Source organism: Mesoplodon mirus, assembly GCF_964341445.2.
Source record: "Mesoplodon mirus genome assembly, chromosome: X".
Classification (NCBI taxonomy): Eukaryota; Metazoa; Chordata; class Mammalia; order Artiodactyla; family Ziphiidae; genus Mesoplodon; species Mesoplodon mirus.
This window is the reverse complement of record NC_138981.1, coordinates 70457880-70482995: the sequence shown is the minus strand read 5'-3', so window position 1 is coordinate 70482995 and position 25116 is coordinate 70457880. Positions and strand designations below refer to the sequence as shown.

At 37.5% G+C, this 25116-nt stretch overlaps 1 protein-coding gene across 3 annotated transcripts in view; it reads left to right on the top strand.

The window, feature by feature from the left end:
• Nucleotides 1-25116, top strand: part of RPS6KA6 (ribosomal protein S6 kinase A6) — a gene marked incomplete at both ends in the record, with an annotated part of 175961 nt that overhangs the window by 20437 nt on the left and 130408 nt on the right. For all 3 annotated transcript variants that reach the window (XM_082610162.1, XM_082610160.1, XM_082610161.1), the window contains one exon: nucleotides 12024-12083. In XM_082610162.1, the coding sequence (XP_082466288.1) occupies nucleotides 12024-12083 (60 nt within the window). The remainder of the gene's footprint in view (nucleotides 1-12023; nucleotides 12084-25116) is intronic.

The window sequence follows — 25116 nt, the reverse complement described above, 5'->3', positions numbered from 1 at the left end:
CGGCCATGGCTCACGGGCCCAGCCGCTCCACGGCATGTGGGATCTTCCCAGACCAGGGCACGAACCCCTGTCCCCTGCCTCGGCAGGTGGACTCTCAACCACTGCGCCACCAGGGAAGCTCCAAGAATCAGTGCTTTTAAGTTAGCAGCACAGGGGTTGGTTAAAAATATTATGATAGTGTCCCTTCCATTTGGGCTGTAAGGAGTCCTTTAAAAGATGTATTTTCCGATAAACATAGTCCCCTGGTTATAAATTGTGGTGGTCTATACCTTTGTCCCCTGGGAGCACAGTGTGAAAAGATTTTTCAACCAGGTGCTCATTTTTCTTTAGAGCTTTAATGAGACTTTGACAATAATGTAAAAGGTCTCCCTTGACTAGAAGTGGCTCATACAGTCCTGAGTCATGAATCATGGGTCTTCCAGTGATTATTTCAAATGGTGACAGTTTCTGTTTTCCAAAGGTTATAGATCTTCAGTTTAATAGAGCTATGGGTAGCAATTTAAGCCAACGAAGGCTGAAGGCCTTAGAGTGTTTTGCCAGTTGAGTTTTGATAATGCCCTTGGTCTTTCCACTAGACCAGAAGATTGAAGATGACAGGCACAGTGGAAATGTAATACAGGCCAGATCACAAACAGCATTTAGAATTTGTCCAGTGAAGTGGGCACCTTTATTACTATGTAACTCCAAGGGCATTCCCCAAGTAGGAATGATCCTTTCCAACAGTATTTTGTCTACTGCAAGGGCAGTTGCTCGTTTGTAAGGAAATGCTTCTAACCAATGGGAATACATGCAAACCATCACCAGAACATACCTGTATCTTTGAGAGTGAGGCAGCTGGATAGAATCCAGTTGCCAGACAGCAAAGGAACCAGGAGGCAAAGGAAAGTGGCCTTGAGAAGTATGAGTAGGTTTTTCTTCATTGTACTTAGGACAGATCTGACACCTCTGACATATTTCGGTTGCTACTGTGGGCAAAGGTTTCGAAAAGTATTGTTTTCCCCAGGCTTTCATTTTATCAGTTCCCCAATGAGTCATTTCATATGTTAATCTTAACATGGGTTCTTGAGTGACTTCATAAAGAGCAGGGCAACAATTTGGCCCATACTAAAGCCCAGTATGTTGGTCAAATGTGCATCCTTCAGAAATCCTTAGCTGTAGCATGCAATTGCCCATCTCTGATAATGCCCTTTCAATCTTGGTGTCCTTCCAAGTAGTAGGTAACACAGTGTAAATAGAATGACCAACAGAAGGAGGTTCCTTTATGGAGCCTGAATCTTGTAATGCTGCCACCTTAGTGGCTCTATCTGCACTATCTGCTCATTAGTCCCCTTTCCTTCCTCATTGTTGTCTTTGGAACATGCTAGGACCATTATTATTGTCATTTGTTGTGAGCAAGATTGCATCCTGTAAGGCCTTAACAAAGGGGCCACTTTAAATTTCATTCCCCCCTGAGGTCAGGAGACCTCTGTGTTTCTAAAGCATTCCAAAGTCATGAGCTACTCCAAAAGCATACCTGCTATCTGTGTAAATGTTAGCATGTTTGCCAGAGCCCAGAGTGCAGGCATGAATGAGTGCTTATAGTTCAGCTTGTTGGGCTGAAGAAGTAAAGGGCCAAGCATTGGATTCTATTAAAGTGAAGGGAATAGTGATAGCATACCCAGTTTTCAGATGCCCATCATCATTTCGTAAGTAGGGGTCATCGGAAAATTAAGAAGCATCGGAGTTTTCTAAAGGTGTTTCTTGTAAATCTGGATGTGGACTAGTCAAAAGATCAGTTGTGGTTATGCAGTCATGTGGGGTCCCATCTGTTGGTGATGGTAAGAGAATAGCAGTATTTAGGGAGTTACAATGAGACAAAGTGACATTTGGAGAGGAAAGCAATAAGATTTCATAAGATGTAAGTCAGCTAGCAGATTGTGTTGTGTATAGTGTGAGTTCCTGAGCGCCTCAACAGAGTGAGAGACAAACACTTGTAAAGAAGACCCTATAACTGTCTGTTCTGTAGTCTGCAGAAGGGCAGCAGTGGCTGCTATTTCTCAAAGGCAAGGTGGAAGTCCTTGAGTTACAGGTTCCAACTGTTGGCTATAATAGCAGATAGGCATGCTTTTGTCTCTGTGCGGCTGAACGAGCACTCCAAGGGTATTTCCATTAACTTCATAGTAGAAAGGGAAGAGAATAATTAGGATTTCCGGAAGCAGGGGCTGTGGCCAACTGAGTTTTTAAAGTTTAAAAAGCTGACTCAGCCTCATGATTCTAAACAAGAGGATGTGTCTCTTGTCCTTTAAAAGGGAATAAAAGGTTTTGCATAAAGGGAGAAATTGGGAACCCCACTCCTATAATAGCCTACTAGCCCGGGAAAGCCTCTCAACTGGCATCTGGTGACAGGAAGGGGAAACTGTGATATGCCTTGGATGTGTGTAGTATCCAGCATTAGCCCTTGAGGAGTAAACAAATGACTCAAGCATCCTACCTTGGTTTTGTTGACTTAAAGAAAAGCACACAACATAAGAGTTGTGAGTTGAAGTTTTATTCAAGGACCTTAATGAACACCTTTTTATATGCGCAGGAGACAGCCTCTCCATAGTTCTGAGGGAACTGCTCCACAGAGGTAGGGAAGAAGCCAGTATATATATGATTTTTTAGCTGGAGAATACGTGCAGGCAAGCATAATGCATCTTCCTAAAAGATTTCTGCTAGTCATGAAGAACAGATATCTCAAGTTATGATTTTAGTGCTTTTCTATGTATGGGAAGATGCAAGAATCTGGGTTCATTAAAATTCTTCCTGAGATATATATCTAACTATGTAAGGGGACTGCTTGTCCAAAGCACAGAGCATCCTGTTATTGTCTTAATTTCCTCTCAGACCGTGCTGTTGGTCAGTGACTGCAGTGGGTTGTGACTTAATCCTTGTAGAACTGGGTGGTGAGCAGAAACACTCTTTGTCCTTCTTTGTTTATATCTTGAACAAATTGGAACTTAGCCCTTGAGACCTTATGTTCTTTATGTGCTAGCTGAGTGAGGAGCTGTAGGCTATCCTTGAGGCTTGTTTTCTCAATGGGGGAGCATAACGAAAGGTCATCACCATATTGCAGTAAAGTAGAGCCTTGGGCAAAATATAAATTGGCCAAGTCTTGTCTCATGATCTGTGAAAAATAAGTAGGGCTTTCTGTGTATCTCTGAGGCATAACGGTCCAAGTAAATTGATGTCCTTCCCACATAAAGGCAAACAGGCACTGGCTATCTGGGTGAACAGGAATGCTGAAGAAAGCACTACATAAATCTCTGACTGTAAAGAACAGTGTGTTTAGAGGGATTAACGAGAATGGTATGAGTGTTGGGGACCACAGGGTGACATGGTATGACTGTATTGTTTATAGCTTGAAGATCTTGAACAAAATGCCAACCTTGACCATGAGGCTTGCATATGGGAGGAATTGGTGTGTTGCAGGGACTGGGGCATGGGCTCATTAAGCCCTTCTGGAGGTGTGCCTCTACAGTGAGATAAATTCCTTCCAGGGCCTCAAGCCTGAGAGGGTATCATCTGAGGTGAGGCAAAGGTTTATTAGGGTCTACCTTGATCTTAATTGGTAGTGCTGAATGAATGCATCCTATGTTATTTAAAGAGGTGGACCATAGATAGGAAGGACAGAATTTAGCAAATCCTTGTGATTGGGAGTTGACAAGACAGGAGCAAGGAGGGGATCTCAATATTAGGACTAGAGTTAGAAGTAGACCTGGAGGAGTCAAGGATTTGTAAGTGTATTTCCCCTTTTGGGGAAGAGGAAATATTAGGTTGTAATTTTTCCAGGAGGTCTCAGCCCAAAAGGTGTACAGAAGGAGCAAGAAGGAACTGGTGAGTTCCCTAAATAGAGCTTATCTTGAAAGACAACAGGGCCACCATTTGTACTTTTTCTGTACTCTGAAGAAGGGGGGCCTTGAGGCTGGTGGGGTTCAAGACAGACAAAGTTGCTCCTGTGTCCATAAGAACAGTAATAGCCTTGGCTCCTAAAAAAGGTCCAGTTCTCCCAATGGGAGTACTGGAAAGACCCTGAAACTTTCCTCAGAGCATCCCTATTCATGAGTGTACAAAAATGAGGCACTTCTCAAATTTCTCAGAAAGTTCATGAAAAAAGTCAGATCAAGGGGTCTCGGGCTGCTAATAAGACCTTCTTTTTAACTTTAGGCAATTCTTCCAGTGGCCAGTCTACTTACAATAGTGGTAGGCACTTGGCTTCTGGAAGGGGCCCTTATGGGAACTCTGGTCTTTCCATTGAGGTGGCCACTGAGCAGCAGCAGCCAGTTGATGCAGTTGCAAATTCATGATTTTAGTGGTCTTACAGTTTTTTGTACATTTGATTGTTAGATAGCTGATTAGCCAAATTGACTAGATCAGGAGAGACCACTGTTTCCCAATTTGATTGTACCCATTTCATCAGCAGTCCAAGTTCCTCATCTAGTCCCCAACAAAAATTGAATTAAAAAGGGTTGAATATTGTTTACCCCAGCATGTAGTCTAGAGTTTTCCCAGAATACTAACTTTAGGTATGAATGATAATCATGGACAGTTTTATCAGGTTTTTTGTGTAGTAGACTGAATTTTCCCCAGTCAGTGGGGTGCATAAAAGCCTAAGGAATTGCTTCATGAAGGGCTCGAGCCACCTGAGAAGCTGGTGCCATCACACTGATGTTCTTTCTGTGGATATCATCTAAAGGGTAAAGCCAGCTGGCAGTAGTTTGCAGTGTCTGGCTTGATTTTCTCCAACTAAGATTCCTTTTAGTTGATACAAGTCAGAGAAGCCTGGATCATAGGTTTATATCACAAGGTTAAATTCTGCAAAGTGGAGGGTGTCCTCAGTGGCCTTGGAAAATTCCTTGGCTATGGCCCGTAATTCTGCAGGGGATGAAGGCCTGTAGTCTACCAGATAGCAAATGTCATCAGTGTTCAAAGTAGTGACAAAGGGAAAGGTTTTTATGGGAGGGCTAGGAGGTGGGGGTAAAGATTTTGGAGGAGGAATAGGAGAATCAGAAAGATAGAATGGCAGCTCAGCAAATTTAGGATGCGTAGGAGCCAAAGGAGAAAGAGGGGAGGAAGAGGGTTCTTGAGCCTTTTCTGGAGTATTTAGATGAGAGCATAGATCTTTATTTGCAGCGGTGAGTTTGGAAACAGTATCCTGAAGTGAAGCAGTTTTAGATTTGCAAACCTTTTGGGTTTCATGAGCTCACTGAGAGGCTTCAATGTACTAATTGAAATAGGCTTCCCATTCTATTTGTTTAGATTTAAACCCTTTAGCTTCTAATTGTGCACATAAAAAGACCAATTTTTGAAATTTCAGAAGTTCCCCATTGTAGCCAGATGTTATCTCTGGTATACTGTTGCCATTCATCTAGCTATGCACAAGAGGCAGCACCATACTTTTTGTACAGGAACCCAGATGGAGTCCCAGATGGGCAAGAATCCTCCCCCAAAACAGTCTTAGACTGTGAACATACCATTATAGTGCACTCACTAAAAGGGAGCAAGCCCTTAAGCAATTGACCAAACAAAAGACACCCAGAATATGGGCCTGATTCTCAACCTAGGAGGGAGGTTTGGGGTTGAGAGGACTAATTACCCAGACCCAATGCCGCTGGGGAGGCGACAGAGCACAAGGGGCTCATGTAAGTATCTTGTTCGAATCCACGGTGGCTTTGGAGATGGGAGGAAGACTGCTTTGGATCCCAATTCTGACACCAAAAATGTCAACCAAAAGGACCATGAACTGTAAAGAGGCAAAAAGACAGTTTATTTGGGGTCTTAGAATTGCAATTCGGGGATCACAGATTCTGGAGGAACCCAGAATAGTGTCCCACTGGAAGAAAATGACAGGGTTTTTTATAGGAAAAAGAGGGCAGTTAACATAGGCTTTCATAGGTTGTTTACCAAGAATTGTTCTTTACATACAATTGGGTTTTGAAATGCATCTCATTCATTACTATGGAAAGGTATGTTTTCTTTAGTCTAGAACAAATCCAGTTCTCAGCATTATTCTTTCCTTTTAGCAACACAGGAACTATTCAGCTGTTTTAACTTAGAGCATTTAGAAAAAGTCCAGCATGAACAGCAAACATGGAGGTCCTCAGGTCACATGTTATTCATTCCTGACATAGTTCTTCTCACAATTCATACCAACTTTCCCAAAGTAACCTGGATGATATTTGTAAAAGTTGATCCTGTGTTGATGCATGCCACCAGCATTACCCTGGCCTCCTGGGTACTTCTGGTGTTTGCCAGTGAAGTCATGGCTATGGCTCACGTGGCCCTTAAGTGTTTGGGTCTTCCTTAGTTTGGATGGCATGTCGGCAGCCAAGATCTGTGATCAGTGATCTTTGATGTTACAGCTACAATTCACTGAAGGCTCAGATGATGGTTAGAAGTTTTTAGCAATAAACTACTTTTAAATTAAGGTACGTACATTGTTTTTTAAGACACAATGCTATTGCGCACTTAATAGACTACAGTATAGTGTAAACATAACTTTTATATGCATTGGGAAACCAACACATTTGTGTGACTTGCGTTATTGCAATAATCTCTTTATTGTGGTGGTCTGGAACTGAACTTGCAATATTTCTGAGGTATGCCTATATCCAGACAAAGACCTTTGTTTTAGGCAGATGTGGACCCACCTCCAAATTTAGATCTGATTTGCTGTAGCTATTTAAATGAAGTGAAAATAATTAAAGAACTCTTGTTTCTAAATCTGTCAGCAGCTAACCTGTAAACATGAAGCTTATTTGAGAGAGAAAATTTTCTTTATGTGTGAACTTCTTAAACATTTTTAACATTAAGTACTATATAAATATGGGACTTTTGTCTACTGGGTGGAATTTGGGGATCCTGGAGACTACTTGAAAGGTTATAATACTATCAAATTTGTTGTGAATACTGGTGTCCTATGTATGTTTTGTTAATAATTTACATCACCCATACTTCTCACTTACCTTGTACCTTGTTTTTCCTTGCTCGTTTATCTCTCTACTTCTTTCTTCAGTATATCTGTCAACACCAAGTCATGAGCTTCCTGAGTTTGACACTGACAAACAGATGTATGCTTAATAGTGTTAGCATGGCCAGATAGCAGTCTTTTTACAAAACTCTGTGCACTTATGTGTGCATTTCCCACACCACCTCCAATTCTAAGGATCTGAAGGGAAAATATTTTTTCTCAGTTTAATTTTCCATGATGAGCTGCTTTTGTCATTAGCAGTAAGAAAATGATAGTTTTGGGGTGAACTATATGATTTTCTGAGATCAGGTACTTTGACTCAGTTTAGTATTTCTATTTGTCCAGAGTCTTTTAAAGTGATCTATTTAATTATTTTCTGAGAGGATGAAAATAATTTAAAATAATTCTCCACTAGGCTCTGATATGAGAGGGTGTTCACTTGGGTTTGAGTATTTGAGTAAATTATTACTGTCTTTATAATTGTTGATAAGCTTTTCAGAATCTTATGTAGGAAATTTTTTCTTCCCTATCTGGCACTTAATTGGGGAAACAGCCTATCTGCTTGTTTATTCAAATTATAAATTTTATTTTTGAAATAAAGGCTTATCATCCCAGAGAATTCTGAAAATGTTTTTGTTTTCATGCAGGTAAAAATGACTTAATTTATGGTAAATATCACTGAATACTTAGGTCCTTTATAGGAATGAATATTCTTATGCTTCATGCTAAATTAATCATAAGATTGTATGAATTGGAAGTAACCAGTAACTGAGGTAACAGAGGAAAGCAGTATTACCTTTTTCTATGGATAGTCCTGAGAGCCATTTTGTAGTAAAATTTCAATTATCAGTATTCTGTCTTAATATTGGTTTGTGGACTCTCTTGCTGAATGTGCCTTTTCCTATATGCTAGTGATGAATTCATTACCGTGTGTTTTTTTTTTCATCCCCCATAGTCTATATGTGCTTTTGAGTTAAGATGATAAATAATGGTGCTGTTTATTGAAATCGGGAACCCTGGAGGAAAGCAGATTTATGTGTGTGTGTGGGGGGGGAGATCACTAATTTGTTTTTGTATTGGTTATTTTTGAGACGTGAGATGAGCAAGTGGAAATGTCAAATAGGCAGTTCGTTATATGGATCAGGAGCTCAGAAGAGTAGTGTCTGAGTAAATGTGAGTCATGTCAGTAAATTAGCTATCTGGGGAAAGAATGAGGAGCGAGATGAGAAGGTGAGCCAAGTCCATTTCCTGAGGATCTACAATGTTTCAAGGATACTGAAAAGAGCAAAGAAATTGGAGTAAAATAAAATTAAAGTATGGTATCACAAAAACACAAATAGAAGAGAGTGGTTGGTCAACTGTGACATGCTACAGCAAGGTCAAGTAAGATAAGGACATCATTGGTGATGAACCATCATTTATTTGGTTCTTGTTGGGATTTTAGAAGAAAGGTGCTAGTCAAGTAAATAATGCAGGGTAAATTACTCTTTAATAAGTTAATTTTAAAATTTACCTACAGTAAAATTCACTCTTTTTCATGTAAGGTTCTGAGCTTGGACAAATACATAGAGTTGTGTAACCACCACCACAATCAAGGTATAGATTAGTCCCATCATTTCCCCCCACCAACCCCCTCAATTCCCATTGGTGCCTACCCCTGGACCTAACCTCTGACAACTGCTAATCCCTTCTCCATGCCTTATAGTTTTAGCTTTTCCAGAATGTTCTATAAATGGAATCATACAGTATGTAGCCTTTAGAGGCTGTTTTTTCCCATTTACTATATAATGTATTTGAGATTCACCCATGTTGTTGAATATATCAATAGATCATTCCTTTTCATTGCTGGACAGTATTCCCCCTTCCTCTCTCCCATTCCCCTGGAAACTAGTGATATGAATTATTTCCCTATAGCATTTTTCAGTGTCATATACATGTAATCATACAATATTTAGCCTTTTGGGTTTGGCTTCTTTGTCAGCACAATGCATTTAAAATTTATCCATGTTGTTACAAGTATCAATAGTCTTTTCCTTTTTATTGAGTAGTATTCTATTCTTTCTCCACGTTGAAGGACATCTGGAATGTTTCCAAAAACATTATGAACAAAGCTGCTATACACATTCATGTATAGAGATTTTTATGTTAACATAAATTTCCATTTATCTCAGGTAAATATTTTCCTACTGGTTTCTGACCTCCATGATTTCTCATAAGAAGTCTGCAGTTATTTAAGTTGATGTCTATGTAATGTGATTTTCTCTCATTACTTTCAAAACTTCTTCCTTTTTTTTCTTTTGATTTAGAGTAGTTTAATTCAGGTATGTCTTGAGGTGGCTTTCTTTAATTTTATACATTTTGGGTTTCACTGAGCTTCTTAAAACTATAAATTTATAGTTTTCACCAAATTTGGGAAATTCTCAGCCTTTTAAAAAATAGCTTTATTGAAACATAATTCACATACGACATAATTCACCCATTTAAAATGGACAACTTTGTGTATACTTAGTATACAGTATTCACAAATATGTACAACTATCACCACAGTCAATTTTAGAACTTCTTTGTCACATCAGATAGAAAGCTTTTACTATAGTTTTAGCTATCACCCCCATCTCCCCATCCCCCAGCCCTAAGGAGACACTGACTTACCTTCTGTCTCTACAGACTTTCCTCTTAACATTTTATGTGAATTGAATTGCCATTATTTATTTATTTTTTTCTGTATTACTGTTTTCTTTTTCTGTGATGATAATGATATAGATTTTAGATCTTCTGATATTGTTCCACATGTCTCTAAGTCTCTGTTCATTTGCTTTTAATAATTTTTACTCTCTTCTTCTTATTGGTTAATTTCTATTGATCTGTCTTCATTTATTATTTCCTCTGCCATCTCCATTCTTTTATTGAGCCCATCCAGTATTTTAAAAATATTTCATACATTGTAATTTTTAGTTTTAAAGTTATTTACATTTGATTTTTTTAAATAATTTCTTTTTCTCTGCCTATAACTTTTAATCTTCCCATTCAAGTGTGTATATTTTCACTCCAAAGAGCATAGTTATAATAGCTGCTTAAAGTCCTTGTTAGCTGTTTCAACATTGGAGTTGTCCTGGAATTGATACCTGCTGATTTTGATTGTTTCAGCAGACAGTCTGTGTGGTTAGGTTCAGACTCCCAAGTTTTATCTCTCCCTCTCTGGATGATGGTTCCAATGTTAAATATGTTTTCAGAGTGTTTGGGTCAGCACCCTGCATTTGCCACTTAGTGCCTGTGCTAAGTCAGTGGTTTAGTCTGAGACTTGAGCAGTGATTGATATTGCAGTTGTATTTTCAAAGCCTTTTTTAGACTTCTTTGGTTCTATTCCACACATGTGCAGTTTGCTGTTGAGGCCAGGACTGTGTCTGTTCATACACAGAATTAGGGAATATCCTTTTCCCATTTGATCTCCTCCATTATTTCCTCTACGGATTCTCCAGTTGACATGGACCTTTTATTCTTGTTCCTCTGACCAGAAATTTGAATTTCTTGCATAGTCTTAGCCTTTCATGCTGTTATGTAGCTTTGCACTGTTGGGGCTGCCTGTTGAGGTGAAGTGAAGGAGAGAGTGAAAAAAACAACAACAGGGATTACCCCCCATACTATTCTTATATGAGCCTCTTTTTCTGGTTCCTCTGACCAGAGAGAGGTTTTCTCATAAATGAGGCTTGCCTTGGAGCAGGAATGACAGTCAAAAAAGGGAAAAAAAGTGGGAAAGAAAGAAAAATGAGGGTTCTCCTTATGCTCACCAGCTCAAAAGTGTGTCTTTTTCTGGTCCTCTGTTTAGAAAGTGGGATTTCTCTTGGAAATTTTGTTCATACAGGCGTTCCATGACTCAGTCTCTCCTTGGTTCAAAATCAAGAGATAAAGGTGAAAAGTAAACCCAAGAAACTCACCAAAGTAATAGTTACTATTCAAAGTTTGATTTCCCTTCCTAATCTGTTTGCTATTATTTAGTTTTCAGAGTCCTCAGGTAGTTGCTTTTTGTGTTTTGTCCAACATTTTTAGTTAATAATCAGAGGAGAGATAGTCTTATTCCATCTTGGCTGTCGCCAGAAGCTCTATTTAATTTACTTTTTTCTTCTCTCTTTCTTTTTTAATATTTTAAATTTTTCTGTGGACTCATAGACAGTGGTAAAATTTATTTTTTAGACCATCTTGCTGTTGCTTAATTTTCAAACATCTTAGATCAGTGGTTGGCAGACTTTTTCTGTAAAGGGCCAGTAAATATTTTAGGCTTTGCAGGCATAGGTTCTCTGTCAACTGTTCAACTCTGCTGTTGAAGTGAGAAAGCAGCCATAGATAACATGGAAACAAATGGATGTGTCTGTGTTCCAGTAAAATATTATTTATAAAAACAGTGGGCCAGATTTGGCTCATGGGCTACAGCTTGAAGACCCTTGATCTAAGTTCTCTATGCTTAGTCCTTCCTGAAGTATTGCTTGAAGAGTATTATTACACACTAAGCTTTGTATTTTGAAATAATTTTGTTTCCATGGCCATTTATATTTTTCTCCTATAGTTTATTATTTCTTCTGTAGAGTAACTCAAATTTTAATTGAACTGATAGAAAGGAAAGGAATTCACAACAGTGCAATTATATGAAACTCTTACCATCCTAATTTGCTTTGAATATATCCTCACAATAAATTTCCTCTGTGGTATTTTTCCTGTCTCATATATATTTGGTTTGGGACAGTCTAGTGAATGTATACAGGTCATATATTTAGTGTATGTTTATTCACCAGAGCAAAGCTCTAAACAATATGAAATGAAATATACAGCTCTGAAATTCAAGGATTTTCAAAGACAATCTGGAAATCATATTAATAATGTTCCTTTTTTAAGTACCTTCTATGTGTCCTTTGTCCTTTTGTGTTTCAGTAAGTGTGGATCTTGTTAAATTGTGAAGCACAGTGCCTAGGGTTATATTTTTCTTAGTTACTACTCTTGTTCTATTACTCTTGAACTTCAGTTTTTGAACAATATTTTTCAGGTGAATGGTCTTAAAATGGTTGATGAGCCAATGGAAGAGGGAGAAGCAGATTCTTGCCAAGTAAGTACTCATGTTAACTTATTAAGCTACATTTTTAGACTATAAGGAAAGATAATAATATGAAAGGAGAAAATCTTCTGTCAATTAAGGAAATGTATTTAGGTATGTTAATAAGCAAATCCAATTATTAATAAAATGGCAACAGTTCAAAATATAGGCCAGATTTTCTTGCCAGAAATTCTTATCCATAAAGTTTTTTTTTTAGCAACTTTATTGGGGCATAATTTGCATGCCATGAAATTTACCCATTTTAAGTGTAATGGATGAAATTTTTATTACCAGTATATGAGTAACTGGATTATTTAAATATAGAATCCACTGAATTAAATAAGACTGTATTCAACTTTAGGGTAGAAAGGAGATCTAACGAGAAAATATTTAACTAAAAGGATAAACTGAGTTCATTTAAAATCTATTTCCTGTCTTTCAAAAAGGATTGCATGTAAATTATTTCAGAAATTTCTAACTAGTCTAAAGGACTGCTTAGCTTTTAGGCCATTCTATGCAAGGCCTGTAATCCTAGTCTCTCGTTTTACAAGATCTAGTTATACAGAAGAGAGTTCTTAAGATTTTAGGGAGGGTCTGACTAAAGTAGACATCCCCATCGATGTTGTTATTTTGATTATCATTTCTATAGATATTTTCATAGAATTGTAGATTTTGTTTAAACCTGGAAGAAGCCTCAGAGATAGTATTCTATAATACCTTCATTGTATAGATAAGTCTACTGAGACCTGTAGAGGTTATTATGATTTATACTAGGCCATAAAGCTAACAAGTAGCAGAATCAAGGCTTAATGACCCAGTGTGCCTCATGTTAGGTCAGTTGTGGATTGTGTAGATACAAAGAAGTGGAAAATAAGGAAAGCACTGTTCTTTTCTTATTTAGTTGTGGATAAAATCATCCTTCATGTCTTTATTTTCCCCCTGAAACCGGTTAAAGTGAATTTTTCTCAGATAGGAACCAGCAGAGAGATTAAAATTGGGTTTGTCCAAGACTCTCCTTTGAAATGTCCTATGTAAAAATCAACTTTCTCTGCAGATACTGACGTTGTAACAATAATCTCAGTTCTGATTAACAAGATGGGAGATAAAATGTTGTCATTTTAGCTTTTGTAATTTACATAATAACTTTTATGTTAATTTTGAATGTAATTAAATGTAAACTTCTATCAAAATCATCTAGAGCTTTATCTGCAGATCATATGTGCTAAGGCATAGTGATATTTATGTTGCTAGTTTATAAATGATAGAGTGTAAGGAAATACAAAGGCAATGGGGAAGTGTGTATTTCAGTATTAATAAATTAACAGGGAAATACCATGCCCCACAACACAGGAGGAAAAAAAATGTGTGTGTGTATGTGTACATGTGTAGCCAATGTAAACATATAGACATATACATAGGGTTATTGCTAAATATTTACCTTTCTAACTTTAATAAAACAAATGATGGTACAAATGAACTTATTTACAAAACAGAGTCACAGATGTAGAAAACAAACTTATGCTTACCAAAGGGGAAGGGGGGAGGGATAAATTGGGAGTTTGGGATTGACATATACACACTACTATATATAAAATAGATAACTAATGAGAACCTACTGTATAGCACAGGGAACTCTACTCAATACTCTGTAATGGCCTATATGGGAAAAGAATCTAAAAAGTAGTACATGTATGTATATGTATAACTGATTCACTTTGCTGTACAGCAGAAACTAACACAGCATTGTAAATCAACTATATTCCAATAAAAATTAGTCTTAAAAAATGAGCCAAGAAGTACAGTTTTAATGGAAAGACAGTAAAAATGTAGTGCTTGATGTTAATGTGATTTTCATTAGGCAGTCAACTTCAGTGGCTAGAAAGGGGAATCTAAAGCTTTTCAGAATAAGGAACCTAGAATCACTTCCAAGGATTTGATTTAATTTGTGGCCTGAGTTATTGGGACTTAAAACATTATGTATTTCTGCTGTGTGAGAGTTCAGATATTCATTGTGTGTCAATTAAATGATATGGGTGATAAGAAACACTAACCATATAAATTTTATTTTTTAAAAAATTATTTTGCCTTGCCTCGCCTAGATCCTGAGTCTAGCCCGTAACTGATCACAGGGCCATGGAAATACTTGGTGCTGCGTGGAATGGATTTGACAAAAATTCTGGGTAGAGAACAGGGGAAAAGTGGGTTCCCAAAGGAAATTCTGGGAGCTGTTTTACCAGATGAGTGATGCTCCCTACTCTCTCTGAGGGAGGCAGCATGGAGAGAGCACTGGATTGAGAGGAGGCCTGGGTTCCCATTCTGGTTCTGCTGTGGACTCACTGTGTGACCTTGAGCAAGTTACTTATTATCTTCTCTGGGCCTGGCTGTAAAATGAGGGGGTGAGGTGGGATGCTCTCTAAGGGACCTTCCAGCATCAACAAGTTACCACTCGGGGGCCTTTCCCATCTGTTTAGTCCATCTGTTTTCCTGTGCCTCTAAATTCTAGTAGTAAGAATCCTTAGAGAACCCGGTGGGTTTTTTGTAGGGAAAGTTTCGGGGAGTAGGGCTAAGTTTGGGAACTGTAGCAGGGCTAGAGAGCTTTAATTTTCCACATGAAGGACTGGGTTCATGGGAGAATTTGGGGCCTGAGCAAATGACCAGGGACTACTAAGATTTAGGGCTTGTTTGCCACTGGGGTTAAACCTAACCCTGTGCCAGATGTTAGGGCTTAGTGTGTGGTCAGAGTTGGGGTCATTGTGAGCGTTGGGGTCATTTTTTTTCGAATTTTACTTTATTTTTTTATACAGCAGGTCCTTATTACACATCAGTTTTATACACGTCAGTGTATACATGTGAATCCCCATTGCCCAATTCATCACATGCCCACACCCACCCCCTGCCGCTTTCCCCCCTTAGTGTCCATACGTTTGTTCTCTATATCTGTGTCTCAATTTCTGCCTGGAAACAGGTTCATCTGTACCATTTCTCTAGGTTCCACATATATGTGTTAATATACGATATTTGTATTTCTCTTTCTGACTTACTTCACTCTGTATGGCAGTCTCTAGATCCATCCACTTCTCAACAAATCACCGAATTTCGTTCTTTTTTTGGCTGTGTAATGTTCCATTGTATATATGTACCACATCTTCTTTATCCATTTGTCTGTCAATGGGCATTTAGGTTGCTTCCATGACCTGGCTATTGTAAATAGTGCTGCAATGAACATTGGAGTGCATGTGTCTTTTTGAATTATGGTTTTCTCTGGGTATATGCCCAGTAGTGGGATTGCTGGATCACATGGTAATTCTATTTTTAATTTTTTAAGGAACATCCATACTGTTCTCCATAGTGGCTGTATCAATTTACATTCCCACCAACAGGGCAAGAGGGTTCCCTTTCCTCCACACCCTCTCCAGCATTTACTGTTTGTAGATTTTGATGATGGTCAATCTGACCAGTGTGAGGTGATACCTCATTGTAGTTTTGATTTGCATTTCTCTAATAATTAGTGATGTTGAGCAGCTTTTTCATGTGCTTCTTGGCCATCTATATGTCTTCTTGGGAGAAATATATATTTAGGTCTTCTGCCCATTTTTGGATTGGGTTTTTGTTTTTTTTAATATTGAGCTGCATGAGCTGTTTATATATTTTGGAGATTAATCCTTTGTCCATTCATTCATTTGCAAATATTTTCTCCCATTCTGAGGGTTGTCTTTTCATATTGTTTATGGTTTCCTTTTCTGTGCAAAATCTTTGAGGTTCCATTAGGTCTCATCTGTTTATTTTTGTTTTTATTTCCATTACTGTAGGAGGTGGATCAAAAATATCTTGCTGTGATTTTTGTCAGAGAGTGTTCTTCCTATGTTTTCCTCTAAGAGTTTTAGTGTGTCTGGTCTTACATTTAGGTCTCTAATCCATTTTGAGTATATTTTTGTGTATGGTGTTAGGGATTGTTCTAATTTCATTCTTTTACATGCAGCTGTCCAGTTTTACCAGCACCACTTACTGAAGAGACTGTCTTTTCTCCATTGTATATCCTTGCCACCTTTGTCATAGATTAATTGACCATAGGTGCGTGAGTTTATCTCTGGGCTTTCTATCTTTTTCCATTGATCTATGTTTATGTTTTTGTGCCAGTACCATCTTGTCTTGATTACTGTAGCTCTGTTGTATAGTCTGAAGTCAGGGAGTCTGACTCCTCCAGCTCCGTTTTTTTCCCTCAAGACTGTTTTGGCTATTCGGGGTCTTCTGTGTCTCCATACAAATTTTAAGATATTTTATACTAGTTCCATTAAAAAAATTGGTAATTTGGTAGGGATTGCATTGAATCTGTAGTTTGCTTTGGGTAATATAGTCATTATCACAATATTGATTTGTCCAATCCAAGAACGTGGTATATCTCTCAATTTGTTGGTATCATCTTTTATTTCTTTCATCAGTGTCTTATAGTTTCCTGCATACAGGTCTTTTGTCTCCCTAGGTAGGTTTATTCAAAGGTATTTTATTATTTTTGTTGCTATGGTAAATGGGAGGGTTTCCTTAAATTATCTTTCAGATTTTTCATCATTAATGTATTGGAATGCAACAGATTTCTGAGCATTAATTTTGTATTCTGCAACTTTACCAAATTCATTGATTAGCTCTAGTAGTTTCTGGTGTCATCTTTAGGACTCTCTGTGCATAGTATCATGTCATGTGCAAACAGTGACAGTTTTACTTCTTATTTTCCAAATTGTGTTCCTTTTATTTCTTTTTCTTCTCCATTGCCGTGGCTAGGACTTCCAAAACTATGTTGAATAACAGTGGCAAGAGTGGACATCCTTGTCTTGTTCCTGATCTTAGAGGAAATGCTTTCAGTTTTTCACAATTGAGAATGATGTTTGCTGTGGGTTTGTTGTATATGGCCTTTATTATGTTGAGTTAGGTTCCCTCTATGCCACTTTCTGGAGAGTTTTTATCATAAACGTGTGTTGAATTTTGTCAACAGCTTTTTCTGCATCTATTGAGATGATCATATGGTCTTTGTTCTTCAATTTGTTAATATGGTTTATCACCTTGATTGATTTACATATATTGAAAAATCCTTGCATCCCTGGAATGAATCCCACTTGAACATGGTGTATGATCCTTTAATGTGTTGTTGGAATCTGTCTGCTAGTATTTTGTTGAGGATTTTTGCATCTATATTCTTCAGTGATATTGGTCTGTAATTTTCTTTTTTTGTAGTATCTTTGTCTGGTTTTGGTATCAGGGTGGTGGTGGGCTCATAGAATGAGTATGGGAGTGTTCCTTATTCTGCAATGTTTTGGAAGAGTTTGAGAAGGGTGGCTGTTAGCTCTTGTCTAAATGTTTAATAGAATTCACCTGTGAAGCCATCTGGTCCTGGACTTTTGTTTGTTGGAAGATTTTTAATCACAGTTTCAATTTCACTACTTGTGATTCATCTGTTCCTATTTTCTATTTCTTCCTGGTTCAGTCTTGGAAGGTTACACCTTTCTAAGAATTTGTCCATTTCTTCCAGGTTGTCCATTTTATTGGCATAGAGTTGTTTATAGTAGTCTCTTAGGATGCTTTGTATTTCTGCGGTGTCTGTTGTATCTTCTCCTTTTTCATTTCAAATTTTATTGATTTGAGTCCTCTCCCTCTTTTTCTTGATGAGTCTGGCTAATGGTTTCTCAATTTGGTTTAGTTTCTCAAAGAACAAGCTTTTAGGTTTATTGATCTTTTCTATTATTTTATTTGTTTCCATTTCATTTATTTCTGCTCTGATCTCTATGATTTCTTTCTTTCTGCTAACTTTGGGTTTTGTTTGCTCTTCTTTCTCTAGTTCCTTTAGGTGAAAGTTTAGATTGTTTATTTGAGATTTTTCTTGTTTCTTGGGATAGGCTTGTGTAGCTATAAACTTTCCTCTTAGAACTGCTTTTGCTGCATTCCATAGGTTTTGGATCGTCATGTTTTCATTGTCATTTGTCTCTCGGTGTCTTTTGATTTCCTCTTTGATTTCTTCAGTGAGCTCTTTGTTTTTCAGTAATGTATTGTTTAGCCTCCATATGTTTGTGTTTGTTACGTTTTTTTTCCCTGTAATTGATTTCTAATCTCATAACATTGTGGTCAGAAAAGATGCTTGATATGATTTTAATTTTCTTAACTTTACTGAGGCTTGATTTGTGACCCAAGATGTGATCTATCCTGGAGAATGTTCTGTGCAAACTTGAGAAGAAAGTGTATGTAACCTTCTGTTTTTGGATGGAATGTCCTATAGATATCAATTAAATCTATCTCATCTATTGTGTCATTTAAAGCTTCTGTTTCCTTTTTTATTTTCATTTTGGATGATCTGTCCATTGGTGTAAGGGAGGTGTTAAAGTCCCCCACTATTATTTTGTTACTGACAATTTCCTCTTTATTGCTCTTAGCAGTTGCCTTATGTATTGAGGTGCTCCTATGTTGGTTGCATATATATTTATAATTGTTACATCCTCTTCTTGGATTGATTCCTTGATCATTAGGTAGTGTCCTTCCTTGTCTCTTGTAACGTTCATTTTTAAAAGTCTATTTTATCTTATATGAGTGTTGCTACTCCAGCTTTCCTGTGATTTCCATTTGCATGGAATATCTTTTTCCATCCCCTCCCTTTTAGTCTGTATGTATCTCTAGATCTGGAGTGGGTCTCTTGTAGATAGCATATAGATGGTTCTTGTTTTTCTATCCATTCATCCAGGCTGTGTCTTTTGGTTGGAGAATTTAATCCATTCACATTTAAGGTAATTATTGATATGTATATTCCTATGACAATTTTCTTAATTGTTGCAGGTTTGTTTTTGTAAGTCCTTTTCTTCTCTTGTGTTTCTCACTTAGAGAAGTTCCTTTAGCATTTGTTGTAGAGCTGGTTTGGTGGTGCTGAATTCTCTTAGCTTTTGCTTGTCTGTAAAGGTTTTGATTTCTCCATTGAATCTGAATGAGATGCTTGCCAGGTATAGTAATCTTGGCTGTAGGTTCTTCCCTTTCATCACTTTAAGTATATCATGCCACTCCCCTCTGGCTTGTCTAGTTTCTGCTGAAAAATCAGCTGTTAACATTATGGGAGTTACCTTGTAAGTTATTTGTTGTTTTTCTCTTGCTGCTTTCAATAATTTTTCTTTGTCTTTAATATTTGCCGATTTAAATACTATGTGTCTTGTTGTGTTTCTCCTTGGGTTTATCCCGTATGGGACTCTCTGTGTTTCCTGGACTTCGGTGACTATTTCCTTTCCCATGTTAGGGAAATTTTTGACTATAATCTCTTCAAATATTTTCTCTGGTCCTTTCTGTCTCTCTTCTCCTTCTGGGACCCCTATAATGTGAATGTTGTGTATAATTTTGTCACAGAGGTCTCTTAGGCTGTCTTCATTTCTTTTCATTCATTTTTCTTTATTCTGTTCCACAGCAGTGAATTCCACCGTTCGGTCTTCCAGGTCACTTATCTGTTCTTCTGTCTCAGTAATTCTGCTATTGCTTCCTTCTAGTGTAGTTTTCATTTCAGTTATTGTATTGTTCATCTCTGTTTGTTTGTTCTTTAATTCTTCTAAGTCTTTTTTAAACATTTCTTGCATCTTCTCGATCTTTGCCTCCATTGTTTTTCTGAGGTCCTGGATCATCTTCACTATCATTATTCTGAAATCGTTTTCTGGAAGGTTGCCTATCTCCACTTCCTTTAGTTGTTTTTCTGGGGTTTTATCTTGTTCCTTCATCTGGTATATAGACCTCTGGCTTTTCATCTTGTCTATCTTTCTGTGAATGCAGTTTTTGTTCCACATGCTGCAAGATTGTAGTTCTTGTTTCTGCTGTCTGCCCTCTGGTGGATGAGGCTATCTAAAAGCCTTGTGAAAATTGCCTGATGGGAGGGGCTGCTGGTGGGTAGAGCTGACTGTTGTTCTTGTGGGCAGAGCTCAGTAAACTTTAACCTGCTTGACTGCTGATGCGTGGGTTTGGGTTCCCTCCCTGTTGGTTGTTTGGCCTGAGGCAACCCAGCACTGAAGCCTCCCTGGGCTCTTTGTTGGGACTAATGGCTAACTCTGGGAGGGCTCACACCAAGGAATATTTCCCAGAGCTTCTGCTGCGATTGTCCTTGTCCCCACGGTGAGCCACAACCACCCCCCGCCTCTGCAGGAGACCCTCCATCACTAGCTGTTTGGTGTGCTTCACTGTCCCATGGGATCACTGCTCCTTCCCCTGGGTCCCAATGTGCACACTACTTTGTGTGTGCCTTCCAAGAGTTGAGTCTCTGTTTCCCCCAGTCCTGTCGAAGTCCTGCAGTCAAATCCCAGTAGGCTTCAAAGTCTGATTCTCTATAAATTCCTCCTCCTGTTGCTGGACCTCCAGGTTGGGAAGCCTGACATGGGGCTCAGATCATTCAGTCCAGTGGGTGGACTTTTGTGGTATAAGTGTTCTTCATTCTGTGAGTCACCCACCCACCAGTTATGGGATTTGATTTTACTGTGATTGTGCCCCTCCTACCATCTCATTCTGGCTTCTCCTTTGTCTTTGGATGTGGGGTATCTTTTTTGGTGAGTTCCAGTGTCTTCATGTTGATGATTGTCCAGCAGCTTGTTGTGATTCTTGTGTTTTCACATGAGGGAGTGAGAACACGTTCCTTTACTCTACCATCTTGGTTTCTAATCCCAAGAGTTTCTGAGCCATATAAATTTATCTTCCCCCTTTTTAATGTTTTCATATATAGGATTTGTTTTTATTTATTTTTTTGTTGTTGTTGTTGTTGTGGTTGCCTATTCCAATGTGATGCTGGCAGCTGTGTGGGTTTTTTTGGTGGCTTTGTTTTTATTTTATTTTTTTATGTAATGGTGGATTGTAGAGACTGCTGTATGATGCACAGATTCTTTAAAACAGTATCCTTTAAATTTGAAGTTTACATATTGCCTGTCCTGACCTGATGCTGCTTTGTGATTGATTGTTTTAGATAACCAGTCTGCTCCATTGAAATTATTGTCACTTTAGACTTTCATGGCCATTAGTTTTCTTCAATTAAAATGAGCAAAATTAAATAAAATGCTTCCTACACTCCATATATATAGTGTATGATTAGCAAAGTTGAATTATAGTTAATATGATTTTAATATGTCTAGATATCTTACGAGGAATTTGTCCATCTCCCTGAAGGCTGAAGACAGCCTTCACATTTGGTAAGCATTCAGTAATAGGTCACTGATAAAACATACCTGATATCATATTTCACCACTTGGTACCATAATTCTCCAAACACTGTCCAGGTTAGAAAAAATAGGTTATGAGTCTTCTCTAGTAGATGACTGAAATGAGTTAATTTTTTATGTTGTCAGAATAAGAATAGGTATCATATTTGGTAGCTTATGACCCATTTATATTTAATTGTGTGTGTGTGTGTGTGTGTGTGTGTGTTGCAAAGAGTGGCTATATCTATTTTTTAACAACTTTATTGCAGTATAATTGTTTTACAATGGTGGGTTAGTTTCTGCTTTATAACAAAGTGAATCAGCTGTACATATACATATATCCCCATGTCTCCTCCCTCTTGCATCTCCCTCCCACCCTCACTATCCCAACCTTCTAGGTGGTCACAAAGAACCGAGCTGATCTCCCTGTGCTATGTAGCTGCTTCCCACTAGCTATCTAGTTTACATTTGATAGTATGTATATATATATATATATATATATATATATATATATATATATATCCATGCCACTCTCTCACTTCGTCCCAGCTTACCCTTCCCCCTCCCCATGTCCTCAAGTACATTCACTACATCTGTGTCTTTATTTCTGTCCTGGCTCTAAGTTTTTCAGAACCATTTTTTTTCTTTTTTAGATTCCATATATATGTGTAAACATAAGGTATTTTTTTTCTCTCTCTGACTTCACTCTTCATGACAGACTCTAGGTCCATCCACCTCACTACAAATGACTCAATTTCATTTCTTTATATGGCTGAGTAATATTCTATTGTATATATGTGCCACATCTTCTTAATCCATTCATCTGTTGATGGACACTTAGGATGCTACCGTGTCCTGGCTATTGTAAATAGAGCTGCAATGAACACTGTGATACATGACTCTTTGAATTATGATTTTCTCAGGGTATATGCCCAGTAGTGGGATTGCTGGGTGTATGGTAGTTCTATTTTTAGTTTTTAAAGGAACTTCCATACTGTTCTCCATAGTGGTTGTATCAATTTACATTCTCACCAACAGTGCAAGATGGTTCCCTTTGCTCCACATCCTCTCCAGCATTTATTATTTGTAGAGTTTTTGATGATGGACATACTGACTGGGCTGAGGTGATACCTCATTGTAGTTTTGATTTGCATTTCTCTACTGGTTAGTGATGTTGAGTATCCGTTCATGTGTTTGTTGACAATCTGCATATCTTCTTTGGAGAAATATCTATTTAGGTCTTAATCAGTTTTTGGATTGGGTTGTTTGTTTTCTTGATATTGAGCTACATGTGCTGCTTGTAAATTTTGGAGATTACTCCTTTGTCAGTTGCTTCATTGGCAAATATTTTCTCCCATTCTGGGGGTTGACTTTTTGTCTTGTTTATGATTTCCTTTGCTGTGCAAAGGCTTTTAAGTTTCATTAAGTCCCATTTGTTTACTTTTGTTTTTATTTCCATTTCTCTAACAGTTGGGTCAAAAAGGATCATGGTGTGATTTATGTCATAGTGTGTTCCGCCTATGTTTTCCTCTAAGAGTTTTATAGTGTCTGGTCTTACATTTAGATCTTTAATCCATTTTGAGTTTATTTTTGTGTATGGTGTTAGGGAGTGTTCTAATTTCATTCTTTTATATGTATCTGTCCAGTTTTCCGAGCACCACTTATTGAAGAGGCTGTCTATTCTTCATTGGGTATTCTTGCTTTCTTTATCAAAGATAAGGTGACCGTTTGTGCGTGGGTTTATCTCTGGGCTTTCTATCCTGTTCCATTGATCTATATTTCTGTTTTTGTGCCAGTATCATACTGTCTTGATTACTGTAGCTTTGTATTATAGTCTGAAGTCTGGGAGCCTGATTCCTCTAGTTCCATTTTTGTTTCTCAAGATTGCTTTGGCTATTTGGAGATTTTTGTGTTTGCATACAAATTGTGGATTTTTTTGTTCTACTTCTGTGAAAGATGCCATTGGTAGTTTGATAGGGATTGCATTGAATCTGTAGATTGCTTTCAGTAGTACAGTCATTTTCACAATATTGATTCTCCTAATCCAAGAACATGGTATGTCTCTCCATCTGTTTGTGTCATCTTTAAGTTGTTTCATCAGTGTTTTATAGTTTTCTATATAGAGGTATTTTGTCTCCTTACATACGTTTATTCCTAGCTATTTTTTTCTTTTAGTTGCAATGGTAAATGGAAGTGATTCCTTAATTTCTCTTTCAGGTTTTTCATCATGAATGTATAGGAATGCAAGAGATTTCTGTGCATTAATTTTGTATTCTGCTACTTTACCAAATGCATTGATTAGGCCTAGTAGGTTTCTGGAGCACCTTTAGGATTCTCTATGTATGGTATCATGTCATCTGCAAACAGTGACAGTTTTACTTCTGCTTTTCCGATTTGGATTCCTTTTATTTCTTTTTCTTTTCTGATCACTGTGGCTAAAACTTCCAAAACTTTGTTGATTAATAGTGGTGATAGCGGACAACCTTGACTTTTTCCTGATCTTAGAGGAAACAGTTTCAGTTTTTTGACCATTGAGAATGATGTTGGCTGTGGGTTTTTCATATATGGCCTTTATTATGTTGAGTTAAGTTCCCTCTATGCCTACTTTCTGCAAGGTTCTTATCATAAATGGGTGTTGAATTTTGTCAAAAGCTTTTTTTTCCCATCTATTGAGATGATCATATGTTTTTTCTCCTTGAATTTGTTAATATGTTGTATCACATTGATTGATTTGAATATGTTGTAGAATCCTTGCATTCCTGGGATACACGCCACTTGATCATGGTGTAGGATCCTTTTAATGTGCTCGTGATTCTGTTTGCTAGTATTTTGCTGAGGATTTTTGCATCTATGTTCATCAGTGTTATTGGCCTGTAGTTTTCTTTCTTTGTGACATATTTTTCTGGTTTTGTTATTAGGGTGATATTGACCTCCTAGAATGTGTTTGGGAGTGTTCCTCCCTCTGGTATATTTTGGAAGATTTTGAGAAGGATAGGTGCTAGCTCTTGTCTAAATGTTTGATAGAATTTGCCTGTGAAGCCATCTGGTCCTGGGCTTTTGTTTGTTGGAAGCTTTTTAATAACACTCTCAATTTCAGTGCTTGTGATTGGTCTGTTCATGTTTTCTATTTCTTCCTGGTTCAGTCTCAGAAGGTTGTGCTTTATAAAAATTTGTCCATTTCTTCCAGGTTGTCCATTTTATTGGCATAGAGTTGCCTGTAGTAATCTCTCATGATCCTTTGTATTTCTGCCATGTCAGTTGTTACTTCTCATTTTTCATTTCTAATTGTATTGATTTGAATCTTCTCCCTTTTTTTTCTTGATGAGTCTGGCTAATGGTTTATCAATTTTGTTTATCTTCTCAAATAACCAGCATTTAGTTTTATTGATCTTTGCTATTGTTTCCTTCATTTCTTTTTCATTTATTTCTGATCTGATATTTATGATTTCTTTCCTTCTGCTAACTTTTTTTTCTCCTTTCTCTAGTTTCTTTAGTTGTAAGGTTTTGTTGTTTATTTGAGATGTTTCTTGTTTCTTGAGATAGGATTGTATTGCTATAAACTTCCCTCTTAAAACTGCTTTTGGTGAATCCCATAGGTTTTGGGTCATTGTGTTTTCATTGTCAGTTGTTTCTAGGTATTTTTTTTTCCTCTTTGATTTCTTCAGTGATCACTTCGTTATTTAGTAGTGGATTGTTTGGCCTCCACGCGTTTGTAGTTTTTACAGTATTTTTTTTTTTCCTGCAATTGGTCCTAGTCTCATAGTGTTATGGTTGGAAAAAAATACTTGGTAGAAATTCATTTTTTTTTAATTTACCAAGGCTTGATTTGTGACCCAAGATATGATCTATCTCTGAGA